Source organism: Rhipicephalus sanguineus, chromosome 5 (genome assembly GCF_013339695.2).
Source record: "Rhipicephalus sanguineus isolate Rsan-2018 chromosome 5, BIME_Rsan_1.4, whole genome shotgun sequence".
In the NCBI taxonomy this organism is placed as follows: Eukaryota; Metazoa; Arthropoda; class Arachnida; order Ixodida; family Ixodidae; genus Rhipicephalus; species Rhipicephalus sanguineus.
This window is the reverse complement of record NC_051180.1, coordinates 35,544,545-35,569,623: the sequence shown is the minus strand read 5'-3', so window position 1 is coordinate 35,569,623 and position 25,079 is coordinate 35,544,545. Positions and strand designations below refer to the sequence as shown.

General features: G+C 50.7%; 1 protein-coding gene across 2 annotated transcripts in view; it reads right to left on the bottom strand.

Moving 5' to 3' along the window:
* LOC119393491 (uncharacterized) overlaps positions 1 to 25,079 on the bottom strand; it is a 267,437-nt gene that overhangs the window by 96,086 nt on the left and 146,272 nt on the right. For both annotated transcript variants that reach the window (XM_037660537.2, XM_037660536.2), the window contains one exon: positions 13,836 to 13,936. In XM_037660537.2, coding sequence (XP_037516465.1) covers positions 13,836 to 13,906 — 71 coding nt within the window. In that variant the 5' untranslated portion in view covers positions 13,907 to 13,936. The remainder of the gene's footprint in view (positions 1 to 13,835; positions 13,937 to 25,079) is intronic.

Below are 25,079 nucleotides of genomic sequence, written 5' to 3'. Positions count from 1 at the left end.
GAAAACAGTATCGCGTTAACACGAACCAGCCGACACGGCTTCATAAAAAGCGACGCGCCTTTTCAGCGGCCAGTGAAAACGAAAACAAGCGCGCCCGAGTCGGTTACCGAGGGCGGCAAGCGCGTCCCCCTATCACGCGCGGCGCCTTCACAAGGAGCCCGACACGCGCGAGCCAAGGGCAGCCGACGGACGCGAGGAAGCACGCTTCCCTGCCCAGGCTGCCTGTTGTACGGTGCAGGTGGTTTCGAGGCCAAGCGCGCATTGAGATGCGGAATGTGGTAATCCCGTTAGGAAACGCCTCAAACTGCAACGATGCGAAGCTACTATAGCCGCAGAACTCCGACATAACGATAACAGCTGGGATTTTAGGTGCAAAAACACGATATGATTATGATGCACGCCGTATTGGGGACTACGGATTAATCTTGACCGCCTGGGGTTTTTTAACGTCCGCTTAAATCTAATTATAAACGGGTGTTCTCGTATTTCACTCCCATCCAAATACGGCCGCCGTGGCTGGGAAACGAGCCCACGTCCTAAAGCTCAACAGCGCATCTCCTTATGCCACGGCGGTTTACCGTAGTCACCAGGCGGAAGTCACCAGACTAACCGTCCTTTCGTGTAGTTTTTATGTACTCTACTATATAAAGTATCGCCTATAGGGCCACGCGTGTACGCAAGCGCCGTGCAAACGCGGTTCGCGCGAAACCCGAGACGGTCGGCGAGCTACAAACGAGCCCCCCCCCCCCCCCAAAAAAAAAAAAAAAGAAAAAAAAAAGAAACCGGCGACGAGGCCTAGCGGCACTGGGGAGGATATATCAGCGTTGATGCGGTTTTGAGCAAAATCACGGGGAAAACGAAGAAAGAGCTTCCACAATTGTGAGAGGGCAATAGAGGCGATAGATACGGGGCGCCGAAGCATGCGGAAGGTTTAAATGTACGCCAAGAATAACGCCACGAAGAACGCCGCTGAAACGAGCGCGCCGAGTGAGGCACGAGAACGCGAATGCCACGCGGAGGGAATGTCCAAACAAACCATGGAATGCGTCGATGATAGCGGTGGGCAGCAGCTGCCATACATCGCGCAAGAACGGTGGTGCATGGTGACGGAGGTGGCGTGCGCGTATACGTGACCGACCGCGCGTACTTAATGCTTAGCTAAGGCAGCAAGGAGCCAGAGTATAGCTCTTGCCTGCCGCACCGGGTGTTTAAACAAACACTTGTATCTGTAGACTTGCTAATTACTGCCGCGAAGGGCACAAAAAGACACTATGCAAATGAAAAGTGATGCCCATCCATGATCCATTGCATGTTCTAGGGATTCAGAACTTACACGGCATAACTATACTTAAAAGCGCAGAAAAGATGAAAACTATGGAAATATAATTGTAATCGTACAAGTACAAGCAAAAAAAAAAAATCACAGCATCCATTTCATAAACGCTTATAGGGCATGGAGAAAAAATATAAGAAAATACAGGTTGCATGCGACAGTCAGCCACACAACATTGTAAGGCACGGGTATACGACGAAAACAAGCAAAAGAAGAAATTTCGGCTAAATTCATGTCATAATTATTGTGGACGCTAATGAGATCAGCATTCAAGCAATACACTGCAGTGTGACACCGTATTAACTCTTCCGAAACGTGTCGCGTGTTTCATATGGACTTCTCCCAAATGTTTCCGACATACAAGTTACTTCATCTAACAGCGCGCATGCGGTGTCCACGAGAAGTTACCCTCACTTTACCAGGAGACTCCGAGATGCGTCTCACACAAGCGCGTGTCAACAAAAATTCCTGACGCAGCGTTGACGTGTGCGGGCTTCTGTTCGTCGGGAGACTGTGTGACGCGGGTTCGATTCCGTTATGCAGTGAAGAAATACATCACTCGTCGCAGTATACGGAACCGAAAAGCAAGGACAGCCGACAACAGTTTCTTCTTCACAGGCGGCACGAAGAAAAGAAAACCCGAAGGCAAAGGAGACGCAATAGCAACGGAAGAGATGATGGATTTAAGAAAGAAAAAGAAACGGGAGAAGCGGCGCCCGCGTCGTTTCTCCGACACGCGCCAGCGACCGCCTATTTGATGCGGGCGTGAACTCGGAGGGCGCGCGCACGACTGCTCGTCAACAGGACGAGCAAAAGCCCCACCTGCGGAGTGCGCACGAGAACGTGCAGACAGCGCGCTGTGCGCGACAAGATAGGCGGCGCCCGGAATCGGGAGCTTGTATAGCAGCACACTGAACTGGTTTGGACGCAAACGGGGTCGCTGCTGCGTATTCTTCGTGAATGACAACGTTGCTCGCCAAGCGCACGAAGACAGAAAAGAGTACTGCAGGTAGCGTGTCTGGCGACGCGATCCGTATGCCTATTATATATTTGGCTCAGCCATCTAGGCGTTATCGTAATAAGCAGTGAAAAAAAAAAAAAAACATTCAAGACAGACAGGAAAGAAGCATGGACAGCGCAGTCCAGCATTTCGTCAGTAACAGTGTTTTAATACCGAGTTTCGACAAGCAGGCACAAGCAATGGTACTTCTACAACTGCCGATCCCCTGTATAAGGTATCACACATAGCAACAGTAGACCTTTCTTTAATATTTGCGTATATTGCTTGAATTATGACTACCCGCTGCATGTGCCTCAACTTGCTCGCGAAGCGCATGAAGACAGAAAAAAATGCCACAGTTTCGCCGCAAGGGCGAAGCAATGAATGCGATAGCAAGAAACTAATGCTATACGAAGTGAGGCTCGCCAATGGGTACTCTCAGTTTGAACAGCGCTCCTGTTGCAAAGGCGGCCGAAGCATCGAAGGAAACTAGCGTGCTTCAAGTGTCGAGCTGTGACACTTGATAGTTCGCGCTCATCTTCTGTTTGTTAGTTTAGCGGCGTCCCTTGAGCTCGAGTGACTTTCGTACGCTCCGTAACATGAGCGCGGACATCACGTCACGGTGAAAGTGCGAAACATCCCTCTTCCCCTCACCACGAGAAAACCGCGCGAGCAGACAGCGAAAGGGCAAGGTTTTCCCTGCGCAATTATAAAAAGAAGCGAGCGACCTCGCCGACGACTTTTAAATGCGGCTGTCGCGCTCCTAGCGCCATCTCGCTGGTAATGAAGAAACGCTTATAAGCGCCTGCCGTCTCTGAGTCCGTCCAGCGGTAAAGGGTGTGTATATAACGCTCGCCGTTAGCTACGTGGAGGATCTGCGTTTTGTGGCGCAGCGGTTAGCGCCACTCGCTGCAGAACAAGAGGTCCCTGGTTCGATTCCGCGCTTCGGAATCATTTTTCTGAATTATTTTAACACGAAAGTGTTTTATGCCGGGGTCCACCAGGTACATCCGTCACGGATATGACGTTGATAAAATGGACGCCAACGGGTGAGAAAGAAAAAAACCAAGAAAAATACACCCCGCTGGGAATCGAACCCACGACGTTGCTGCTGCGACGGCAAGGGCCCGATGCGCTAACGAGTAAGCTAACTCGGGAGATGCTGGACACGGCGCGAACGCGCCTATCTTTCGCACATTCTCTTTCGCGGCGGGCGGAGCGGGGCGGTGCCGCCGTCTGTGAGGTGTGAAAAGAAGTAATGCTTCACGATCGACACTTACTAGCGCTTCCTCCGAGATTGCACGCGATATCGGAGGTAATGGTTAAAGCGTCTCGATACCAGAGAGGTAGACTGGCCGCGCTGCCGTCGCCGAGGCACGCTTGACGCAGTTACGTTCTTTGCCTTTGGCTTCGTGTTAGCGTGCGTCGGCTCATCGGAGCAGTGCAGCTTCCACGTGCACCAACGGGATTCCTCCGCGGCCGACTGCTTCAATTGCGAGAGCACCGACTAACAAAACTGCTGCAATATGCATTGCAGAAAGGACGCGATTTCGACGGGCGAATGTCGTGCCTTGGTGGAGCGAGAGCAGCGCCTGCGAGACAGAGGCCAGCGGGACGCACGCGATTGCGGCTCAGGCTACGAACCTCTACCTCCCGTGTTGCTGAAGCGCAGTGTGTGTTGTGTATGCGTGAGCACAGGCGTCGGCTACCCGTTACTAGAAAGCGCACACGTGCCGTTTCTCTCCTTAATTGACGACGCTTTGAAGAAGCGCATACCGGGTACCAGTGTTGATTATGAGCTTGTTGATATCATCTTTACGCGGGATTCACGATTCGCTGTGTCCAAATATCACATCGTCAGCTACCACAACGGTTTAATAATGATCATGGGCGTTAGTCGTCGCGATAGAGACATGCTGTCAACATGGGTGCATCCACGTCAAACGGTGCTATAGCTGCCAAACACGAATAGACATTGTACAAGCTCTCATATATCACTACACAATAAGCACTACTTCTGTGAAGACACGTTTAACTTTCGTGTTATACCGATTCCTATGACGGAGGGATCAGCCATGTTTTTTCTTTGGGGCGTTTATCTATATATACATATTTATACATATACGGTGCAAGACGGCGGCGACGGCAACGGCGACGGCAAGTCAGCCGAGACTGTCCATATAATTGCTATCGCAATAAAAGATGAATGCAGGTATTGTCTGGCTACACGATCCGTATACCCATTATATATTTCGCTCAGCCATCTGGGCGCTATCATGATAACCAGCGGGGGAAAAATTCAAGACTGACAGGAAAGACGCATGGACTGCGCATTGCAGCATTCTGTCTGTAAGTGTTAATTGCCAATATTACGCAAGCAGGCGCACGCAATGGTATTTCGACAACTGCCCACAACTTACGAATATATGGTATTACACATAACAACAGTAGATCTTTAAGACTGGCCGATATTACTTGAATTATGACAACTCGCTCCATGTTTGTCAATGCGGCGTTCTGTCCTGTTATACTGCGTATAAGGACGGGGCTTCCATTACCGTATTCCGACGACCTCGGAATGCAGTTAAAGGGGTCATGAACCACTTTTCCAAGTAATGATCTAATGGCCTCAGTATAGGAGTGTACTGCCTCCCGAATCGATTGCCGCAAAAATTTCTCGAATCCGTCAAGAATCAGCGGAGTTACGGGGGTTTGGCGCACGCTCCCAGCGCTTTCTCTCTTTTCTCGTGCCGACGAGCGCACTGGAAGCTAGACAGGGAGGGATGGCATGGGGGAAAGAAGTTACGCCAGCGCGCGTCATGAAACGCGATCGCTCTCCCGCTGTGATTCGCTTGCGCGAGTGCGGCTACCGTGTACTGAGGAGGGCGCCGGCAAGTGACGGCACCCCGCGGCAAGAAGCGCATCTGATCCGAACGCCGCTCTCGATTTACGTCGGCTATCGGCCAATAAGCGTGCTATGTCTCTGCGACGTACAGCGGACAGACGCCCCGCCCACCGACGAGAGTGAGAACCGGCCTCTGTTTGAAAAGAGGGTGCCTGGGGAAACGGCAACTTCGCGCTCCGCTTGTGGCCATTACGCGGCGCGCACGACTGTAATATTTGGCAGAGCAGTTCATAGCCGTGTCAGCTTTCCGCAGGATGTGTTTTTTCAATCAGCCCAAGGGGTGCTTCATGACCCCTTTAAATATCGACAGATGGCTAATGTTAATCCGGAGCTGTTGTTGCTAAGTCAAACGAAAATCGGCGGGACTATATCGACACGGGGCCAACAGGTCGCAAGCGCGGCAACACTATATGTTCTCGCCAAATCTGGATGCGCACTCTTTTCTCGCTGGCAGGGGTTGGGGGGAGGGGGTGCTGCTGAGCGCAGTGGGAGGGCGTGACGAAACCGACAGGTGGGCGACGATCGAGTCATGGTGCGACTTGCAACAGACTGAGCCACACCCGTGGATTACATGGGAGCAGTGTGCCACCCGTGCACCTGCCGCGGTAGCAAGATCGCGCAACTCTAGCTCGCTTATCTTCACTCTGACTTCCGGTCGTCTCGGCGAAGTTGGCGCCGCCGTTGCAGATGGCCCCTCGACACACGTCTATACTGCGAGAGTGGCGCGCTCCTTACGGCGATGCACACTGCCTTCACACAAAGCGGAAACGCGCTATAATGTGCTGCGTGCCAAAGGAAAACAGCGGCACAATTACGACAAGCACACCGACGGTACCAAACTCTAATGAAAGGTCAGATTCAGCTATTTGTACCAGGTCATGGAAGCCCTTGATTGAACATATCGCTGCGCATACTCTCACCCGTGTGGTAATTAGTTTACCTTAATGGCTTCAAGCAAGCAAATAACACCAGAGCTGATTTGAGAACGAGGAGGGAAGCTCGCGGGTAATCTTCAAGCGACTTTCACTCATCATTTCAAGCGACTTTCACTCATCACAGTAGCGCGGAGTGATAACGTACGTGAGAAGAACAAACGAAAACACAAATCGAACAACTTGTGCCTCGAGCCCGTGTAAAAAGAGAGAGATAATAAAACGAGAGAAAGGCAGGGAGGTTAACCAGAATTGTAGCATCCGGTTTGCTACCCTACACTAAGGGGAGGGGGAAAGGGAAAGAAAGATGGAAAGGACAGCGGAGAGAAGAGCAGGCGCGCGATAAAAAAAAAGATATAAACAAAAGGAAGCTGTAGATCGGCAGTACTAAAGCCTATTCAATAGGCCACTGGCACGCAAAAAGTTCAGTAAGGCCTTAAACGATTTTCGCTGTGCAGACAGTTCAGGTCGGCATTCCAGCACTGACTGTTCCGACAGGGGTCTGTCGTCAAGGCGGGCCAACACAGCAGCTAGCGACAGTCTGTGCGAGCTGTAGCAAGGGCAGCGACAAAGAACGTGTTCTATCGTTTCTTCGCTGTCACACTGGCTGCAAGTAGCACTCTCTGCCATGCCGATTCGGAAGGCAAAAGATTTGGTGAAAGCAACACCAAGCCACAGTCGACAAAGCACCGTTGCCTCGAGTCGAGAGAGTCCGGACGGAGGCCGAAGTCGACGACACGGGTCCAGTCTATGCAGTCGTGTGTGCTGTAAACTTGGTGTGTTCCACAAGGATTTTATGTCTTCATTGGCAATCTCTCGAATTTTCATCGCAGCATCCGTTCTTGATAACGGGATGGATTCTTGTACGCCGTCTTCGTGTGCAGTTCGAGCAGCAGCGTCGGCATGTTCGTTGCCCAATATGCCGCAGTGACTTGGAAGCCACTGAAAGGTGATGTCATGCCCTTGAACGAAGAGGTGATGGAGCAGCTCTCTAATTTCCAACACGATTTGCTCGTGAGGTCCACGGCGTAAGGCGTATATCAGGCACTGTAAAGCTGCCTTGGAGTCCGTGAACACGCTCCATTTCTTGGGTGGTTGGTCATAAATTACTCTAAGTGCGCTACGCAGAGCAGCAAGTTCCGCAGCTGTCGATGTAGTCTGGTGGGATAGCCTAATCTTCACGGTGGTTGTTCTTGCAGGAAAAATCACCGACCCTGCAGACCCATCCACGGTAGTTGAGGCGTCAGTATAGAGATGACTATGCTCGCTGTACGTCTCGTACAACAAAAGAAGAGAAAGCTGCTTGAGCGCTGGTGACGAAAGCTGTGCTTTTGACCTTATACCTGGAACCGTGAGGCGAACTTGTGGATGAGTCATACACCATGGGGGAGTTGGAACTCTTGCTGGAGCTGTATATCCTGTTGGTAGGCGTGTACGGTAGGACAGGACTGTCTGACAAAATGAGGCACGAGGTCGGTCTTCAGGCAGAGAGGCTAAATGATGGGTAGGGGCGCGAGCAAGATGCCTCACGTGTGAGCCCGTGTAAGCACTGCGTTGCACTAAATACGAAAATCATGTGCCGACAAGCCCAAATTTCAACTGCATCGAAGCTTCGTGTGACGTACAGACGTTATGGGACAAGGACGTCTTAGAAAAAAAAAAGAAAACGCTAAATATATACACGCGTTCTCGCTTACAATTGTATAGATTCTGTACAGAAAGTTCGTAACTTCCTTGAGGCAGCAAGGCAGTTGCTCTCCGTCGGCAACAATGCCGGTAGGAAGCCTGTCGGTGGGCGTCGGATGAAGCGTGACGAATGCAACTGCGGAATCGGCGCGCAATACGAGCTCGAGACAAAGGCGAGCCGCCGGCGGAGAAACGGGGCGCAACACGATATTCCGGTCGACAGCGCGCCGAGATGTCCGCTCCATTGTGTGCTTGAAGAGTGCAGCTACTCGAACGTGCCACGCAGCGTGCACGCTGTACGTGACAAATCGATGCACTGTATACTATAGTCTCTGCGCGTCTATATACATAACGCGGCCGGCTGACGCATGAAACAGTGACGGGAAGCTGCAGCTCCACGCGCGCCAACTGCGCCAAATGCAGGCGGTGCGCGTGCTAGCACAGTGCAAGAGATAGTCGTACCAGCAGCACAAAGTGGAACGTGAACAGCCAGTAGGTGACAAAAACACGTAATTATAAGGGATTTCGACGTGCAGCCGTTCTGAATGCTGTTTCTAAGCATGGAGCATGGCACAAGTATAAGTCATATGGAGTACGAGCTATCAGTAACTGGTGAGAATTCAGGTGACCCTGGAAACATAACGTCATTTCATAGTTTCGGGATTGTTCGCGTCCAAGTTAGCGCTGTTAGTATATCCTACAGACAGAACGAAGACCCGAGACAGCGTGTGCGCAAACTAACAGTCACGTCAAATATTCGCAAGTAAATATCGTCCAGTAGTTGAGCCAGGGCGACAAACTCTTGCAAGATGCTCTTGTACCTGCAGGCACACTTGCTCAGCGGTAAGCTTACCAAAGAGTAGGTTAACCAGGCGGCCACAATTCACACGGAGCCAACGCCTGTACCTTGCAAACCTACACAGATGTAGTCAAAACTAATGAATGGATTTCGAATGCGACACGTGGCGAAAATGCCCGAAGTGGAGGCGCGTTAGCGGGCAACACGTCTCTGCCATTTCTTTGTTTTCTGCTCGCTCGCGCAAAATACGCAACACGCGACTGAAGAAGTGGCTTCACGATGACGAATGCTGGAGTGTGGGCACAGCATTTTTTTTTTTTTCGAGCAGCCAAGAAAGCCTGACAAGCACATACAGAATACATGCGAAACTCAAGTTCAGTTTGGCAAAAATACTGCCGGTCAAGGAACCGAAGTGTCGAGGACCAAATGTATCTCGAGTTTCCTCCACACGAGAGGCTCAAATCACTGTAAGAAACTGACGAAGACCGGACAAGAAATAATGAAGAGAAAGTGTCTCGACTTTTTTCTCGGCGGCCACGTCTTCGCCTGCAGTTTACGCCCGTCCAGGCTGCTATAATGCGGGAAATACATTAGGGGGCCAAAAACACGGAGCGGAAGCAAACAATGAGAACATCTAGAAAAACCGTACACAGGCATACATGAAAGAACACAGCGCCGGCTCTGTAACAAGAGCAAGCACGTGAAGGCACCAGTTCCTTGGCGACGTGGCTGAAGGACTGAGTCGGTTTCCTTCGTCCTGCTTCCATTTCGAGTCTCACGGGTACGGGTCGCGCGATCCATTCCCGTCCGAAAAAGAGAGGAGCGTCCAGGAAGACGGGCCATCATCTTTTCCAATCTCTTCCCGCGAGTATATATACCTACATGTACGGGACGTCGCCAACCTGGGTGGGTTGTCGCACAGCCGCAGGCTCGGACGACCGCACACGGGTGGTGGTCTATATAATACATACCGCGATTCGGGGGTTCCAAATTTGCAGCGCTGGGAGCGAAAGCCGCTCTTTCCTTTGGTACATACAACGACAACCTCGGGGGTTTCTCGTCGTCGCCCGAGAAGTCGCAGCCGTAAAAAAGAAAGAAAAAAAAAAACGGAGCGGTGACACGGTGTCGCCAAATAATAAGCGGCACGCCGCGAATACGCGCGCGACGCCCTCCTGCGACGACTGTCCCCACGGCGGTTTTTTCGACGCCCCGCGTAGCCGTTAATTATACACGCGAAGCTGCATGGAGCGGCACAGCGCGAGGCGCCTGCACCCCGGAGGACATACACGACACTCCTAATACGCAAACTCCGTTTTCTAGAAGAGAAGCTACGGACGACCACTTCGGCTATACAGGAAACGGGGGCTCGTATACTCCTCGGTGGTGGGCCGCGGGCTACACGGTACAAGCTCTGAAGAGCACGGGGGTGCCAACATGCGAGCAAGTGTATATTTGTTTGCAAACTACATTTAACGGAGCTCATCGAGAGCTTTGATGAAGTAAGTTAAACTCTTTTAAGGCACCCGATCTGAGGACGACGACCGGCGATACGGCTGCAAGTGGCACACTAGCAGAATACTGCCCCGAAGAGTCATTTTTCGTCTGGATAATTGAGAAACAGCTTCTATGCAAGTTAAAAAAAAAAAAAAGGAATCCGCCCGCTAATGGGACACCCCTAGCAGTGCCAAATGTCGCATAGCGAGCCATTCACGAAAACATCTTACGCTAGCTTTATTTGTAAGGAAGATTTTTAGCCAATCCCGACGTTGGACGTATCATTAGTGAAGGCATGCTCGCCATCGGCAGAAATAATTTACGAACTAAGAACTTCGCGAATTCGGACCCTGATGTGCGCCTTAATCAAAACCTGTAAAATCACGGTACACTGCCAAACCTTTTATACACAATTAGAAACTATGGTGCTTTAGGTGCCGAAATGACGATATGGTTACGAGGCTCGTAGTGGTGGGCGAACTGCGGATTAATTTTAACCGCACACCTGGCCATCTTTATATCGTGCTCGTAAATCTAGGTACACTAAAGCGTTCTTCGCGATTCGCCGCCACCGAAACGCTGTCGTCGCGGCTGAGAATCGAACTAGCACCCCCGTGCTTAGTAGCGCAACGCCACAGTCGCTACGCCACCACCACGACGGGTACATTAATTTTACCACGCCACCGCTCGTCAGAAGCGAGGCAGTGCATGCGCGGCGTTAAGTGCTTTGGGATGAGCGACTCGCGCACTGCACGCTAACGGGCCAGAGAGAGCCGAAAAGTCGGCAAACGCTTCTCTCTGCGGAGGCTTTCAAAGGCGCATTAGGCCGAAACAGCGTGCGCAGCACGGCAAACAGAACCGCAAGGGCAACCGCGTCCCACGCGACTCGGTGCGTGCAAACGACGGGACGGAAGCGAACGTGGCTGCTGCGGCAGCGGGCTGCGCGACACAGCGCCGAGGAAAAAGAGGGGGAGCCGTCATCGGGGCCAGCGGGGAACAAGGTCAGCGCGGACAGGGACGCCGCGGTGCACGTCAGCCGCGTGGGTATACAGGAACAGCAAGCGGCAAACACTGGTCACCGCGATCGTGAGCGAACAGCGATGCACGCAACGGCAGAGAGGACCAGGCAAAGTGTTTTGCGAAGCCCCTGTCATGCCAACGTACCACGGCGCCAGAGTTAAGGCATGGCCATAGACTGTACACGTGTACGACGCGGTAGTCACAGTGGTTGCCCGTAGACTAAGCGATAATTCGAAAGTTGTGGGTTCGGATCCCACCAACGGAAGGTGCGATTTTTCGTCCACTGTAATCCATTTTCAATTTACGTCATACTACAATTGCGTTAAAGACAAACAATTAACGTCCCCGATGCTTTCCCTGACCTAACTGTCTCTGCCCGCATCGGACCAACGAACAATTCCAAAACCATGAAAAGACGCTATATGGAGTATAAGCAGACCAGTATAGCGCGACCATGCACTAAGAAACCGGCGCAAAGCGTCATAAGTGAGGTCGTGCGTAGAAGTCCGTATCGTAACATGAAAACAACGACTGCGTAGAACACCCAGAGGTTAAGCGCTGAAAATTTTGAGTACTGGCCTACAGTGCGCACTACAGCGCAGGGAGTATGTGCTACGTTTTGGGTAACGATACGCTCAACGACCACTTTAAACTTAGGCGTTGAACGTCGTAGCGCTGCGCATTTAAAGGGCTTGCCGTAGCCGCGGAACGCCTCAGTGAGCTACGGCAGCACTATTTTCACCTTCTCTCTTGACGCGTTTACCCGTATAACAATGTCACTCGAGGCGATGCCTGCTCGGTATTGCGCAAAAGCACTTATGCTCCGCCGCGGCGGACCATTAGCAGTGGCAGAGGAAGTTCACTTCGCAACGTGCACGTTAGTCAGCAGGACGCCACGGGACTCCTTTCTAGCCGCAAAAGCGCGCCGGACGCAAGACGACAGCAGCGGCAGTTGCGCCAAGGCCAAATGCGCAAGAGCCATCGCTCGCTGCGTGCAGCTAGCTGGGGAGGGCAGGATGGATCGGGCCCCGTCAGGGCAACGGGGGAATGCGACGCGGCGTGCGGAGCGGCAGAGCACGCGAGCGCGGGAGGACACGCGCTGACAGCGCGTCCGCCCCGGCCTCAGCCGGCGGCGGAAGACGCGCAACACCCTTCCCCGGATGGTCGGGACGCACGCCAATATATCTGCCGCACGCGGACAAATACATGCATGAGGCACGCGTGTATATACGCTCTGTCGACGTGTCCGCCGACGTTGATCGCTGTTGTCGGCCAACCATGGAACCACAGACAAAGGTCACGCGTTCCGACGGGGTTTCGTGCTCCAAGCTGCACTGTATGCAAAGCCAGAATTTCTAGGGAAGATGGAGGCTTTAAGAGCTGAAGCATTCTTAGACACGGGGCGTCGCATGGAGCCAACGTTTTGACAAGCGGACTTGTCTTCTTCAAGGCTGCAACTTGAAGCCTTGAAGAAGACAACTCCACTTGTCGAAACGTCGGCTCCAGAGAGACCCCGTGTTTAAGAACTGTATGCTAAGAGGGGCGAGTCGAGGGCTCTGGAGCAACCCGCCCACGTGGGGTTAAGCGTACAAGTAGAAAGGTGTTCCTGCATTACGCTCCATATCGGAACGACAATGCCACGGCCTGGACTGCATGGTGCCCGCTGCCTCGAGTTCAGCGGAGCCACCGCTATTGACGTTTCGAGACTCTCTCAAGAGTCAGTTTATACGCTTGGAGCGAATCTTTGTGCCACAACGATTACAGTAATACACATTGCGTCTTCTTCCTTTAACGCTATGCGCCAAATATGTATATACACACTATAGGTGACAAACAACATGCACGTTATCATCGTTACGTTACGTGCCCTGACAGGAAAGCAGCAACGCAGGATTTTCAGAAAGGGACACAGATATGCCTCGAAAGGTTCAAACCGTTTTTTGCGAGTAACTCAGAGCGTCGGATGTGAGGGCCAGTCTGTGTACAGAACGACTCCTCCTTGCTCTTTCCCTAGCGCTCCGACACAATTAAACTCCCATTCAAACCAGACTTACCCCTACCCGACCTACACCACCAGGTCTCAACAGCAAATAAGAAACTATCCGAAACTCGGGATCTTTCACCCCTTTTCCGCCTAACGAAAATAGTTCCCGTACATAACCAGCCTTGCTTCTCAGGAGCAAAAGTGCTTCCTCCCTGAAACACTGCCAAATCGCTTCACCGGGACAGAGTCGAATTAGAAACACTCCAACTTACATCTTTTGCTTACTTCTTCTTTTCTTTTTTTCCTTTGGAACACAAACAACATGCATCATCTTTGAGCAGACACAGAGACAGCGAAGACGGCCGTAACGCCCTTTCGCCTGACACAGGGTAAGTTATGTGCATGATAAATCGTGTGTCAACGACAGATTTCCCAATCACTGTAACGTGCTGCCGCCGTCACACAAACGTGGAAAATGACGACTGCGTGCACGTTAAGGTGCGAAAGCATAACGTGTGAAGCAAAGAGACACAACAAACCGGGGAGGGGCGACTTATGCGTTGTGCTTTGACTACGTTTGCTCTTGGGTGGGGTGGGGCATGAGAAAACATAAGTGTAAAGGGGGCGGGGGGGGGGGGGGGGCTACTGGCACTACCCCAGCAGAGAAGGCTATTGTACTCACCGCGGCATGTTCTTGATGCGGACGCTGGCGGGGGATGAGACGGTTGGGTTCTGGGCGCGCAGGTTCTCCATGCCTTCCGTCACCGAGCAGATGCCGCCACCCTGGAAGCACAGAGTGGATAAACAACACGATGTTAGTAAATGACTTGCATGTTACCTGTTGGGACTACAATGATTCAAATACAATCGACATGATGCATGCGACACAAAATGGAAGAATGAATCGGTATAGAGAGAAAAAAAGAAAAACAAAAAAAAAAAAACTTGTGACAACTCAAGTATTGGACCGAAATCGAAGACAATCCTGCTGTTATAGCATCGGATAGCCAACAGTTATTCAGTTAGCAAACGCTGGTATAGTATGCGATGGTATAATTAACAAGCGCTGGTATATAGTATAGCTATGGATAAGGAAAGCCGCTATTAGACAAATTGAATTCGGTCAGAAATTTTCTTTGCCATTCTTTCGGACGGCACAGCACCACGCTGCAGAAAGTCGGAGCCTCCGAAAGAGTCACACAAATAAGAAGTAAAATATCAACAATAATTAAAAAAAAACAGCACAGACGCGAGCTCAGCCTAGACGAAGACAAAGCGACGAAAGACGCAAACACTACAGAGCTGCTCTAAACAACGGGAGTGAAGAGGACAAATATTCCACTAATACAAAAAAAAAAGCGCAACATACAATCAAACATGAAGTCCCATTTTATACGACTCATCTATTTACGTTATAAAAAAAAAATGGCAACAACATCAACATCACAGTTTACCGGCGTCACTCCGGGTATCATCGTGTTTTTCATCATTGTTTTGTTCGCAATATAAGCTGTTTGCCACCATCGTTGCGATTTCGATACTGGGGTGGTATTCTCTAGGGATCACTTTCAGCGACTGACTTTGAGATTAGCGCCGGATGCGCAGGTGTTTACTAGAAATTTCCAGCCCGTGGGGACGCGAATGATGGGCCGCCTTATACAGCCGTCATGTCGCCGTCATGGTTACCGAGGGGGCCTCCGCTGTAGTGCTGCCAAGCGCATTGTTAAAATATCTCTGGCAATTAAGGGGAAGGTAGCTTGTTGTGCAGAAGCTCCGAAGGCGGCCCCAAGGACGTCTCGAAAGCAGCGCAACCCGCAGTGGCTGTAGACAACACGCATTCCTCTGGCGCTTGATATGGTCGGCGCCAGTTTCGTCGTTTCTCTTTACGAAAAATTACGACAGCTACCGCTGCGGTTTAAACGTGATTTGCTCTTAGTCTACTACTAAAGTGTGCAGTAAACGAGCTAAGAAAGAGAGAGAGAGAGCTCGTTATTAAAGAGGCTTCCGTCGTAGAAGTATTCGCTTACGTGCTACTCTGTAATGGAAAGGGGGAAAGGCCATGGGAGAAGGAGGGCAGAAGAAGAGACAACCGGAGCGATGGAGACACTGCTATTATCTCGGTCAACTGCAAGGTCGCACGCACATATTTTCCTTTCTAAACCGGCTTACAGAGCCGCCACCGCATGGGACATCATGCATCTTTCGCCTCTGTCAACGAGTTTTGCGCCGCTATGTGAGTGACAAGAGACGGGGTAGCGATACCGTGCTATGAGTTTGTAACTAAGTATATCGCACCAGATATACAACTGTATAGGGTAAGCACAGCCACCTGCCATATCAATTTGTATTTAAACGCCTTTGTACCCACCACCGCCATGCAGCAATCACGCTACCCCTATCGCTTCATTTGTCTAAATCGACCCTTTCAGAATTGTCATCACTAGCAACATTTGTATCACGCTGTTCATTTCACGTTCTCGCGGCATGTATTCCGCTAATCTCTTCTCTCTAGCGTATTGAGAAATTGAATTAATCAGGAATTTCTTCTATGTAACGTATTCTTCGTATTCTTCAACTTCTACATCTTGTCGCACCAGCTGAAAGCGTTCGTGATTTCTGAAGTTTTGATTTTTCTATTGCCGTCTGCTATGAAACGAATGGCCGACAAAGAGAAACAAAGTCTGCTTGAGCTAATCATGTCTTGCCACGACCGTTGCATGCAGTCAAGCATTTTGCGTGACTTTTGTCATGCATTACGCATCCATATAGCCATGCGTAGCCATGCATTACGCATCCATAGGTCGTAGACACTTTCGCGTCTTCTGCAGGCTTTTCGTTGGGTTTCGCAAAAAGCAAGCGCACCAGTGCACGTATTTGAATTAATTGGTGCGCATAGTAGGTTTACCTCTGCCCGTAAAGCGTTTCCCAGTTACACCAGCGCAACCCGCCGCGGTGGTCTCGTGGTGATGGTGCTCGAGTGCTGACCCAAAGGTCGCGGGATCGAATCCCGGCCGCGGTGAACGAACTTCGATGGAAGAAAAATCCTAGAGTTCCGTGTGCTTACACTTCGGTGCACGTTAAAGAACCCCAGGTGGACGAAATTTCCGGAGCCCTCCGCTGCGGCGTCTCTCGTAATTAAATTATATCGTGGTTTTGGGACGTTAAACCCCAACAATTATTATTATTAGTTATACCAGCGCAGGTCCAGCAGCCGGCCAGCCGAAATAAACCCTCGGAAGAGCAGTCACCGCGCGTGGCGGCTCGTTTACGAGAAGGGGTTGAGGACCGAAAGGGTCCCGGCGAGGCTGCAGACGGTTGGCGCTCGCAGTTGACACGTACGACACGGACGAGGAAGCGACGACGCGACAGCGGGGCAGCCTGCCAAGGACCGGGGCTCCCGACCTCGGACCCCATCACCTCCCCACTTCTTTGCTGCGGAACAGCTGCGCACTTCCAAGGCTAAATTCGACACAGAGCCGGTGTCTCGACGCTGTCTGGCCTGCTTTCCACCACATCTGCGCGCCCGCGGCACGGGGTTCAAAGGCACGGAGAACGCCGCAAGGAAGGGCAGCGACGCGCGCACTCTTCACAGATATGAACGGGTCAGGGAAGAGGATGTGCAGAGCGACGTATACGCTTGAAGGAATGCATACGCAACTGCGTCTCGGCGATTTCAGCACCTCCCCTCCGCCGCGGCTACTGGGATTCGATCTCACGACCTTCAGGTCAGCAGTCGAGTACCATTATAAGCACTAGACCGCCGCGGCGGGTGAAGAGCTAAGGACTGCGATTAAGATAGCGTAATGATGTCAGCATTAGGGCGAAGCTGACTCGTTCACTTACTCCCGACTACAACGGAACAAGAACCCTCGCAAATGCTCTCTCTCTCTCCCATTCACACACACACACACACACACACACACACACACACACACACACACACACACACACACACACACACACACACACACACACACACACACACACACACACACACACACACACACACACACACACACACACACACACACACACCTCAACTATTGAAACATCCAAGCATCCGATGTCTGCCTGAGTATATAGAATTATACCGGAGAGGAAGGTGAGAAAGTGGAAGGGAACACGTCTAAAAACTCCTTCAGTGCGTCAATGGGTTTTTATGTTGAACTACAGCACATTAATTACGTACTCGAAAGTACTCAGATGGGAAGTTTAGGCGGCTACAACTCCCAAATTCCGCTATGCTTCCGCTGACGTGCATGGAACGCGCCCTCCGCGATCAAATGCCCGTTACATTTAGAAGCATTCTACAGCGTGAGACAGACATGGAGCAGAGTGAAAAATTACGCGATGTCCTGATGATACAAGAGCGTCATTAATAATACCAGGGCTGCTATTGCGAAAGACGAACCACTGAGTGCATGACGAAGTAAGAAAAATGACGCTCGCGTCACTCTAATGCATCCCGGGCAAACAAACAAACAAGAAAAAAAAGAGATATAGCGGGAAAACCTGGCAATTAATGACTGCCGCCACTGACGGCCTGCACACTATGCAGGCAGGTGACGCAAGAAGGCGTCATAAGCGGACTGACCATGCCGTCCGGTAGCATCTCTCGCTGATGAGCTTATGCATTAGTTATAAGAAAGGCCTGGAGGTACATACCTGCATATACGACCACCACGGGAGAAAAGGATCAGTAAATTATTTTCTTTGAACATTTTATTAAATTATGTTCTATTCATAACTTCACCCCGCTTAAAGAACGTAAAAATGGACTCTTCCTGCTACTGCAAAAAGACATTCGTAATTTACTGATGCACTTAGATCCAATATTATTTCACTTTTAAGGCCCTGTAAAAAGAAACCTGAACTACTGATGATATAGACGATCGGAACGCAAATTGGTGCACGTAGAAATGCAGGAAGTTTCGTATTGCGTAAAGCAAACGGTACGAAGTTATTTGATGGCATAGACGCATTATCAGCTGCTTAGTGTACGCCTGGCAACCAAACTTCTCTGGAAAGGGTAGCCACGCAAAGAATTAGATATGGACAAGAGGTCTTTGGTGGAGGCGATATCGGAATCATTAGTTATTAGTAGAAAGCAGGGTGTTAGCACCAGTCGAAACGGAAATGAAGCGGACCAACTAATGGTATACTTTCAGCAGATTTAATCATAACCATGACCATGAGGCACGCCGTAGCGGGGGACTAGAGATTAATTTCAGCCACCTACGGTTCCTTAACGTGCGCACGCCGCGCCCATCGAAGTGCGGCCGCAGTGGCCGGGAATCGAACCCGCGTCCTCGAGCTTAGCAGCGCGATATTCTAGCTGCTAAGCACGGCTGGGGAAGCGGAACCCCTATACTGCACCTGGCCATCTTTACGCGGTAAAGCAGAAACTACGGGTCGCGTAGCAAAGCAACTGTCACACGGTTCACTTTGCGCGACCCTGGAGAACTCAAATCTCGGATTGCAACCAACACCCAGGGCAAATAAGATAACGTGAATGGACGCGACGGTCGCATGCGCCGATTGTGTGTGGCTTACGAGTGTTTCTGAATGTGCGGAGTCCACTCTCCTCCTTCAGACACGCATACCCTTCTCGTATGACGGTCAACACGTATTACAGGCCCTTTGCACTCGCAGTAGTGTTTACGCGGGGCGTACGTACATTAGATCTTGCAGTACTCTTCAGAGCGCGCCGCTCACCAGAACCGATGTATTAAACTTCTGTTATTTGGTTTTGCGTCGCGTCGTCTTTCATTTCGAACCCTCTGCTATTCAACATGGTTCGAGCTCCAAATAGACACTGCTGAAGCTCGCCCCCTTCCGTCAATCCTATACAACACAGAGAACCGGCATTGCGGAGGACGTTGACTGAATGGATGCTTCAGCTTCAGTGGCGCACAGTCGAGAAGCCGGCTCTCATTAACGAGAGAGTGTAGGAAAGGCCGGAAGGTTAATTAGACTCTGTGCAGTTTGGAACCATATAGTTTCGAATGAGACGGGTGACTAAGAGAAAGGGAATGCATGCGTCAAAACCGTTCACACGATGCACTAATCAAGGAGACGTATTTAGAGTCGGGCACGCAAGCGTGCCGTATTCATGTATACTAATAAAGGCGATGGGGACCGCCTGTCTGCCTATTACCTGAACAACCGACTTCAGGACTTCCAACCAGGCAAGAGAAGAAAGGCCGGCTAATTAAAGCAAACGAAAGTACCGTCGTCACGCACGGACGTTGTTTCGAACTTTCCCGCTCGGTGGCTATAGCCTCAAACACGTGAGAGGTTCCCCAAGTCTAGCAATGACCAACTTCATCAGGAACTATATAGCGTGCCGAGAATGTTCTCTCGTCGTCTGCTTTTCGAGCAATCAAAGCCGCTTTTCTGAAATCGCCGAAGTGCGCACGCAAAGGCGCCGCCGCTGCCTGGTCTGACTGCAATGAATGAACAACGTCCGCAGGCACTGCGCGCGAAGCTTCTGCAGCATCTTCTTCTTCCTCCTCCCTCACAGGACCCACCGAGCGACTGCATTCATCTCAATCTCTCGGTTGACCGCTCAAGCGGGAGTTGAAGAACAAGAAAATAGCCCACGAAAGTGACAGGGCGGAGGACGGCCAGGAGACGCAGCCGTCGCTGCGTCGCGTCGCGTGTTAGGCTTTCCCGAAACAATGGTCGCAACCGTTCATTTAGGTTTTCTTCAATTCTCTCTCTCTCTCTTCATGCAAGACAAAAAGAACGCTTGGACTCCATTGTATACAGTCGTCACGTGCCGCGCAGATATCGCGTGTACAGCTCCAATTTAAGCTGGCGAAAAAATGCTAATGCGTGCGGAGAATCCACTATCTTGTCGGCAGGATACCGAAGCCCGAGAAAAGGACGTCGTTTAAATGAAGGAAAACATTTGACCAAAATGCTACGCATACATCTACGGCGTATTTGCAGTAGGGGAATAGAAGCCAATATGACACTATCGGCAGGAGCGCCCACCTTTTGTCTACGTCCTTCATGGCCAATTTTGGCTTCATCACATACTTTCAATAGCGCAACAACATAACCGAACCAGCGCTGCGGAAGTATGCTGCTGTATGGGAACAATTAATACTAAGGAAAAAAGAAAACGCTGCCATCCATTTGGGTGCAACAGACACCCATGCGAGCAGGTTTGTCGAAAAGCAAGCTTTGGAGTTGAAAAGACATGCATCGCGTTTCGGAGTTGGAAGATATCTTTAGTGCTCGGCTTCTCGTTCGCATAACCGCGGTCGCAGTCACATCGATCCTGGTGTAATTGTGCGGCGTGGGGTACCGAAAACGCGCAAACTGCAACGTCACGTAGATTCGCGTCCAGCTTTACTCTCTCATTTGTTTTTTTATTCCGCAAGGGAATCACATCATCATCCTGGGGAAAGTTTCGAGAAGTCATCCAAAATTAAATATACATGTTCAATTAAATAGTCAGGAGGAAGCAGTGTATAAAATTTTCCATCTTTGACCTTATGATGTATAATGCAACGACTGGCACGCCTTTTTGTTTGCAAACAGGCTGTTTTGACGGCACAGGTCACCGCGTTTATCACAAACTGCATTTCCTTCAATGAGCTGAATTTAGTGGCTCTAGCTTCAATCAATCGCGAAACTTCATATAAATATTTGAGGTCAGTTTAATATAGGCCCTCTCCTAATACCTGAATAGCAAGCCCGTTGAATAATTGCTTCATAACCAACTATATTAGTATGCAGAATACTAATTAGCCATCTTGAGCATGGGCTGCGTCCACTTCCACTTTCTTCCACTTTGGCTAATATTAATGTTGTGTTCCACTGAATTTCACGCATGACGTGACCAAAATTAAAAAAAAAAAAGTTTTAGTTGTACTAAACAAAAGGCGTTCGTTATTCTTTCTTTAGGAAAAAAATCAACGCCATAACGTTCGGAATAACGAATAATTAGTTCAATTTGTGCAGCAGTTCGGAGGCGATCCACGACAATATAGGTATAACACTATAGCCATAATCTTGCTGAAAATGTATAGCAAAAGAGAGGCGAACTATTATGTCGGAGTGCATGATCGAGCCTGCACACCGACTCTGCACACATACTGATAAGTCTTCTGATAAGAAAAGCCGCTTCATGTCGACATTGCGCGTTATTCCGTTCCTGTTATTTCCCCTTTCCCAGACGGAGAGTGAACAATTAAGCAAAGAGTTTGAAGCAGTGCACTATATATAGCAGCCATGAACCATATATGATTGATACGCAGTCGTGCCTCACGCTCACCACCCCGTTCCCCGATGACTCTTCCGCCACAAGAGCAAATTTTCCTGGGCGACATGTTGTGCTTGCATCACGAGAACTATCAGCACACAAACACACGGAGCAAGAAAAGAGAATGAAATTTGGCTGGCTAACTTAAAAGGGAAAAAAAAGGAAAGAAAAAGAATACTCGCGCGGAAAGACAAGGCGAGCAATTCGATGGTTATTCTGTCACGCGTGCTGACATGCACCAACAAACTTTACAAGTTGCATGCAGACAGACTGCGGCCAGTGCGCAGTATGCAGCGCGCATGACAATGACGATTCCAAATGCAACCGAATAAAGCAGCGCCGGGCAAGTCCCGGCACTTCCCCGTGAGCGAGCGCTTTCCCGCAAAGTCGATCAATGCACGGACATCAGCTGCTGGCGCCGGGTTCAACGACCTCACCGCGAGTCCGATAGTCGCGCGACACAACGCCGGTTCCGCGCTAAAGCGCATAGCTATATAACTGCGAGTAGTACATCGGCAACAAGAACAGAACTCCGTGAACTGAAGTAAATGGGCGTCGAGAATTGAACCACGACCCAGGTTTATGAACGAACATTAACGAGAGAAGCCGACCGGCCGAAGCCGGGGCCCCAGTCCATCACGGAAGTTATTCGAGCTAACCACACCGCGCGGCGAAGCTCCCGTTTCGCAGTCTACCGCGCCGCCCTATATCGATCTGCCAAGGCTTCGTGGAGGTGAAAAGAAAAGAGGGCTTGGCTTGCGGGGCAGCGTAACGGGATTTTCCCGGCGCCAACAGCGGATTGTAGTAGCTGCGCAGAGCGAAGCGAAACTGCAATTGCGGTAAGAGCGGCTGCGCTTGCAATAACAATGACAGTGGAGAGAGAGAGAGAGAGAGAGAGAGACGAACCACTGTTTTTGTTGTTACTTAGGCGGCCGAGGCCAACATGCAGACAGCGAGCTGGAAAGAGTGACCGAGGAAAAGTGAGAGGCAAGAGCTTATATGCAGCCGCGTGCAGCGCCGCTCCATTACGTGAATAAAACGTAATAACGCTCTATAAAATGAAAGGCCGCACAAACAGGAGACACTCGCAAAGAGGCCTGCTCCTCAGGCCCAAGGCGGAAGGCACAAAAGTACGAAGAGGCGCGCGCGCGCGCGTGTTGTGTGTGTGTGTGTGTGTGTGTGTGTGTGTGTGTGTGTGTGTGTGTGTGTGTGTGTGTGTGTGTGTGTGTGTGTGTGTGTGTGTGTGTGTGTGTGTGTGTGTGTGTGTAACGCTTACACGGAGGACCAGCAAAGACCACGCCCTCGGTCGCATCGCTTGCTCTGAAACATGGGCGAGACGGGGAAGAAGCGAGAGAGAAGGTAACAGATGCGATAGTAGAGGAAGCTGCATAAAGAAAAACGAAATAACAACAAAGTGACACGCCGAGACGCAAGTAAGCAACCATAAACTGCGGCACGTGGCGGAACGTCCATGCGACGTCCCAAAAACAACGACGGCAAAGGAAAAAAAAAAAAAAAACACCGAGACGGCTGGGGAGAAGAGGGAAGGAGGAGCGCCGTTTTGGAACATGCATGCGTTGCGCGCGTTGCGCGTGGAGGTGGCCGACTAGAAGAGTGGCGACAGGAGGCACCCACTTCCGGCATCGTGGGAAACCGAATACACAAACAAATATTTCGCCCGTGCCGTGTTGCCATGGCAACTGTATGCGCCCTCGCATCGTTGCACACTTTAAAAACGCGCACGCGGAGACACCGCGCGACCATCGCCCAGTGCGGGCTACGTGGCTCCAACCATCACATCACTCTGCACGCGAGCCGCGATGACGCATAGGCGTCGCGACTTTGTGGGCAGTCAGGAAAAAAATACGGACGCGGCGCCGACGATGACACACACACACACACACACACTCGTGCTCTGGGCAATTAAGGCACGAGGAAAGCTTCCGTAGGCAGACAGTTGTACAGGCTGCTCAGGGGATGGCGAGATTGAGGGAGGAAAAGCGAACACGTATAGCGAGGAACAATTAAGGCTAGAGCGGACGCATTCGTGCCGGGCAATCGTATACGTGCGTGTAATCCCTTGCACGAGATGGACAGACAATGGGCGTCTGATAGCGAACGACCGGACCAGTTGTTTCCGTCGCAATATACGCCGCAGAGCAAACAGCGAGACATGTAATTTTTCTCTACCGAACGGTAGCAACAACGAAATCACATTGCACGTAGACGGCGTCATCGTTTGCCAGCTCATTTTATGTGTACCCGTCTACAATGCATTGTTTTCGATGAAGGTCTTATACAGAATTGCGCCTATAGTTTGCACTGACAAATCGTTAAGGTATTGCGGGTGCGAGGAACGAAAAAAAAAGAAAGAAAAATGATGCATGCAGCTTAAAAAGCTCGCGGATGCCCGATGCCGGGGCCTGGTTTTATGGGCACAAATAAAGCACGCTGCGCCGACAGAATTGTATATGGCCTGAAAAATATACGGTAGAAACTCTTCGAGGCGAGTATAGTATGACGGTGACGGCCCACACGAAAGTATGACTGAAAAACACATATCTGGAACCAATAAAGTTGTTATCAACACACGAAGCTATAGTTTTCCCACAACATTTCTGTAACTGGTGAGCTGCACACGAGGCCACGGTTTTGTAACCACAGAGTAATTAGGATATACCTCCCTTTCTGCCTGAGTTTCTTAGTTGAAATGACAGTGCCCGTGCGCCATGGGCATACATTATATATGTGGCGCTTCCTAAAACACGTTACAAGGCTGTGCTTTACGTGTCTTGTGCCATGGAGACACAAACCACGCGTGTAGATTGCCATGCGCTATATATATGGCAGGCCTACGGACCATTCTATCGCAAGAGGCACAAATACGCGCAGTGTGGTGGTTGAGCGCACCAGAAGTCCACAAATTCTCCTGCGCCGAAATGAGACGAGAAACGTGGCATCAATACCGCTAACATCGCCGTAACAGGCTGTCGTTGCACTGCCATTTACAATACCAAATCCCCCCTCGTCGGCCGCTTATTGACCAAACGCCGTCGGGTCAATGAACCGCCGCCCACTATGGGGCATTGCACGCGAAAGCTAAGACTGTTATTCCACTGCTCTAGCGGATGGCGCCTACACTCGCTATCTCGCAATGGCCACCTAGACAGCATTGCACAGTTTGCGCGTCTTACGAATGTGCGATATGCTTGCTTATCGGAGAGGAAGCGCGCCAACACCGTACGTATCGCCACGGTATGAGCAAGTCGTCCATTTGCGGGAAGTTGGCGGACAAAACAAGGAAGTCAGAGCTTTCTCCCTTACAGGCACGTAGCCAGGATTTTTTTTTCGAGGGGGGCCCAAGGCCTAATTAGTCGAAAGAAACTATTTTCATGGTAAAAAGAAAAAAAGTTGCCCGGGAATATAAAAGGCCGGACGAATTTCGGTGGGGGGGGGGGGGGGGCCGGGCCCCCCCTTGCCTACGTGTCTGCTCCCTTACACACAAGATTTTGCTTGCAGACTAAACGACTCCCATAGAACTAGCGCCTCTGTTCAGTCTGGAAACATCGAAGCAGTGGTGGCGCCGCGAGTATGGGAATGAGCTTTGCATGAAGCTAGCCGCAATGAGTGAACGAATTATTCAATCAATGC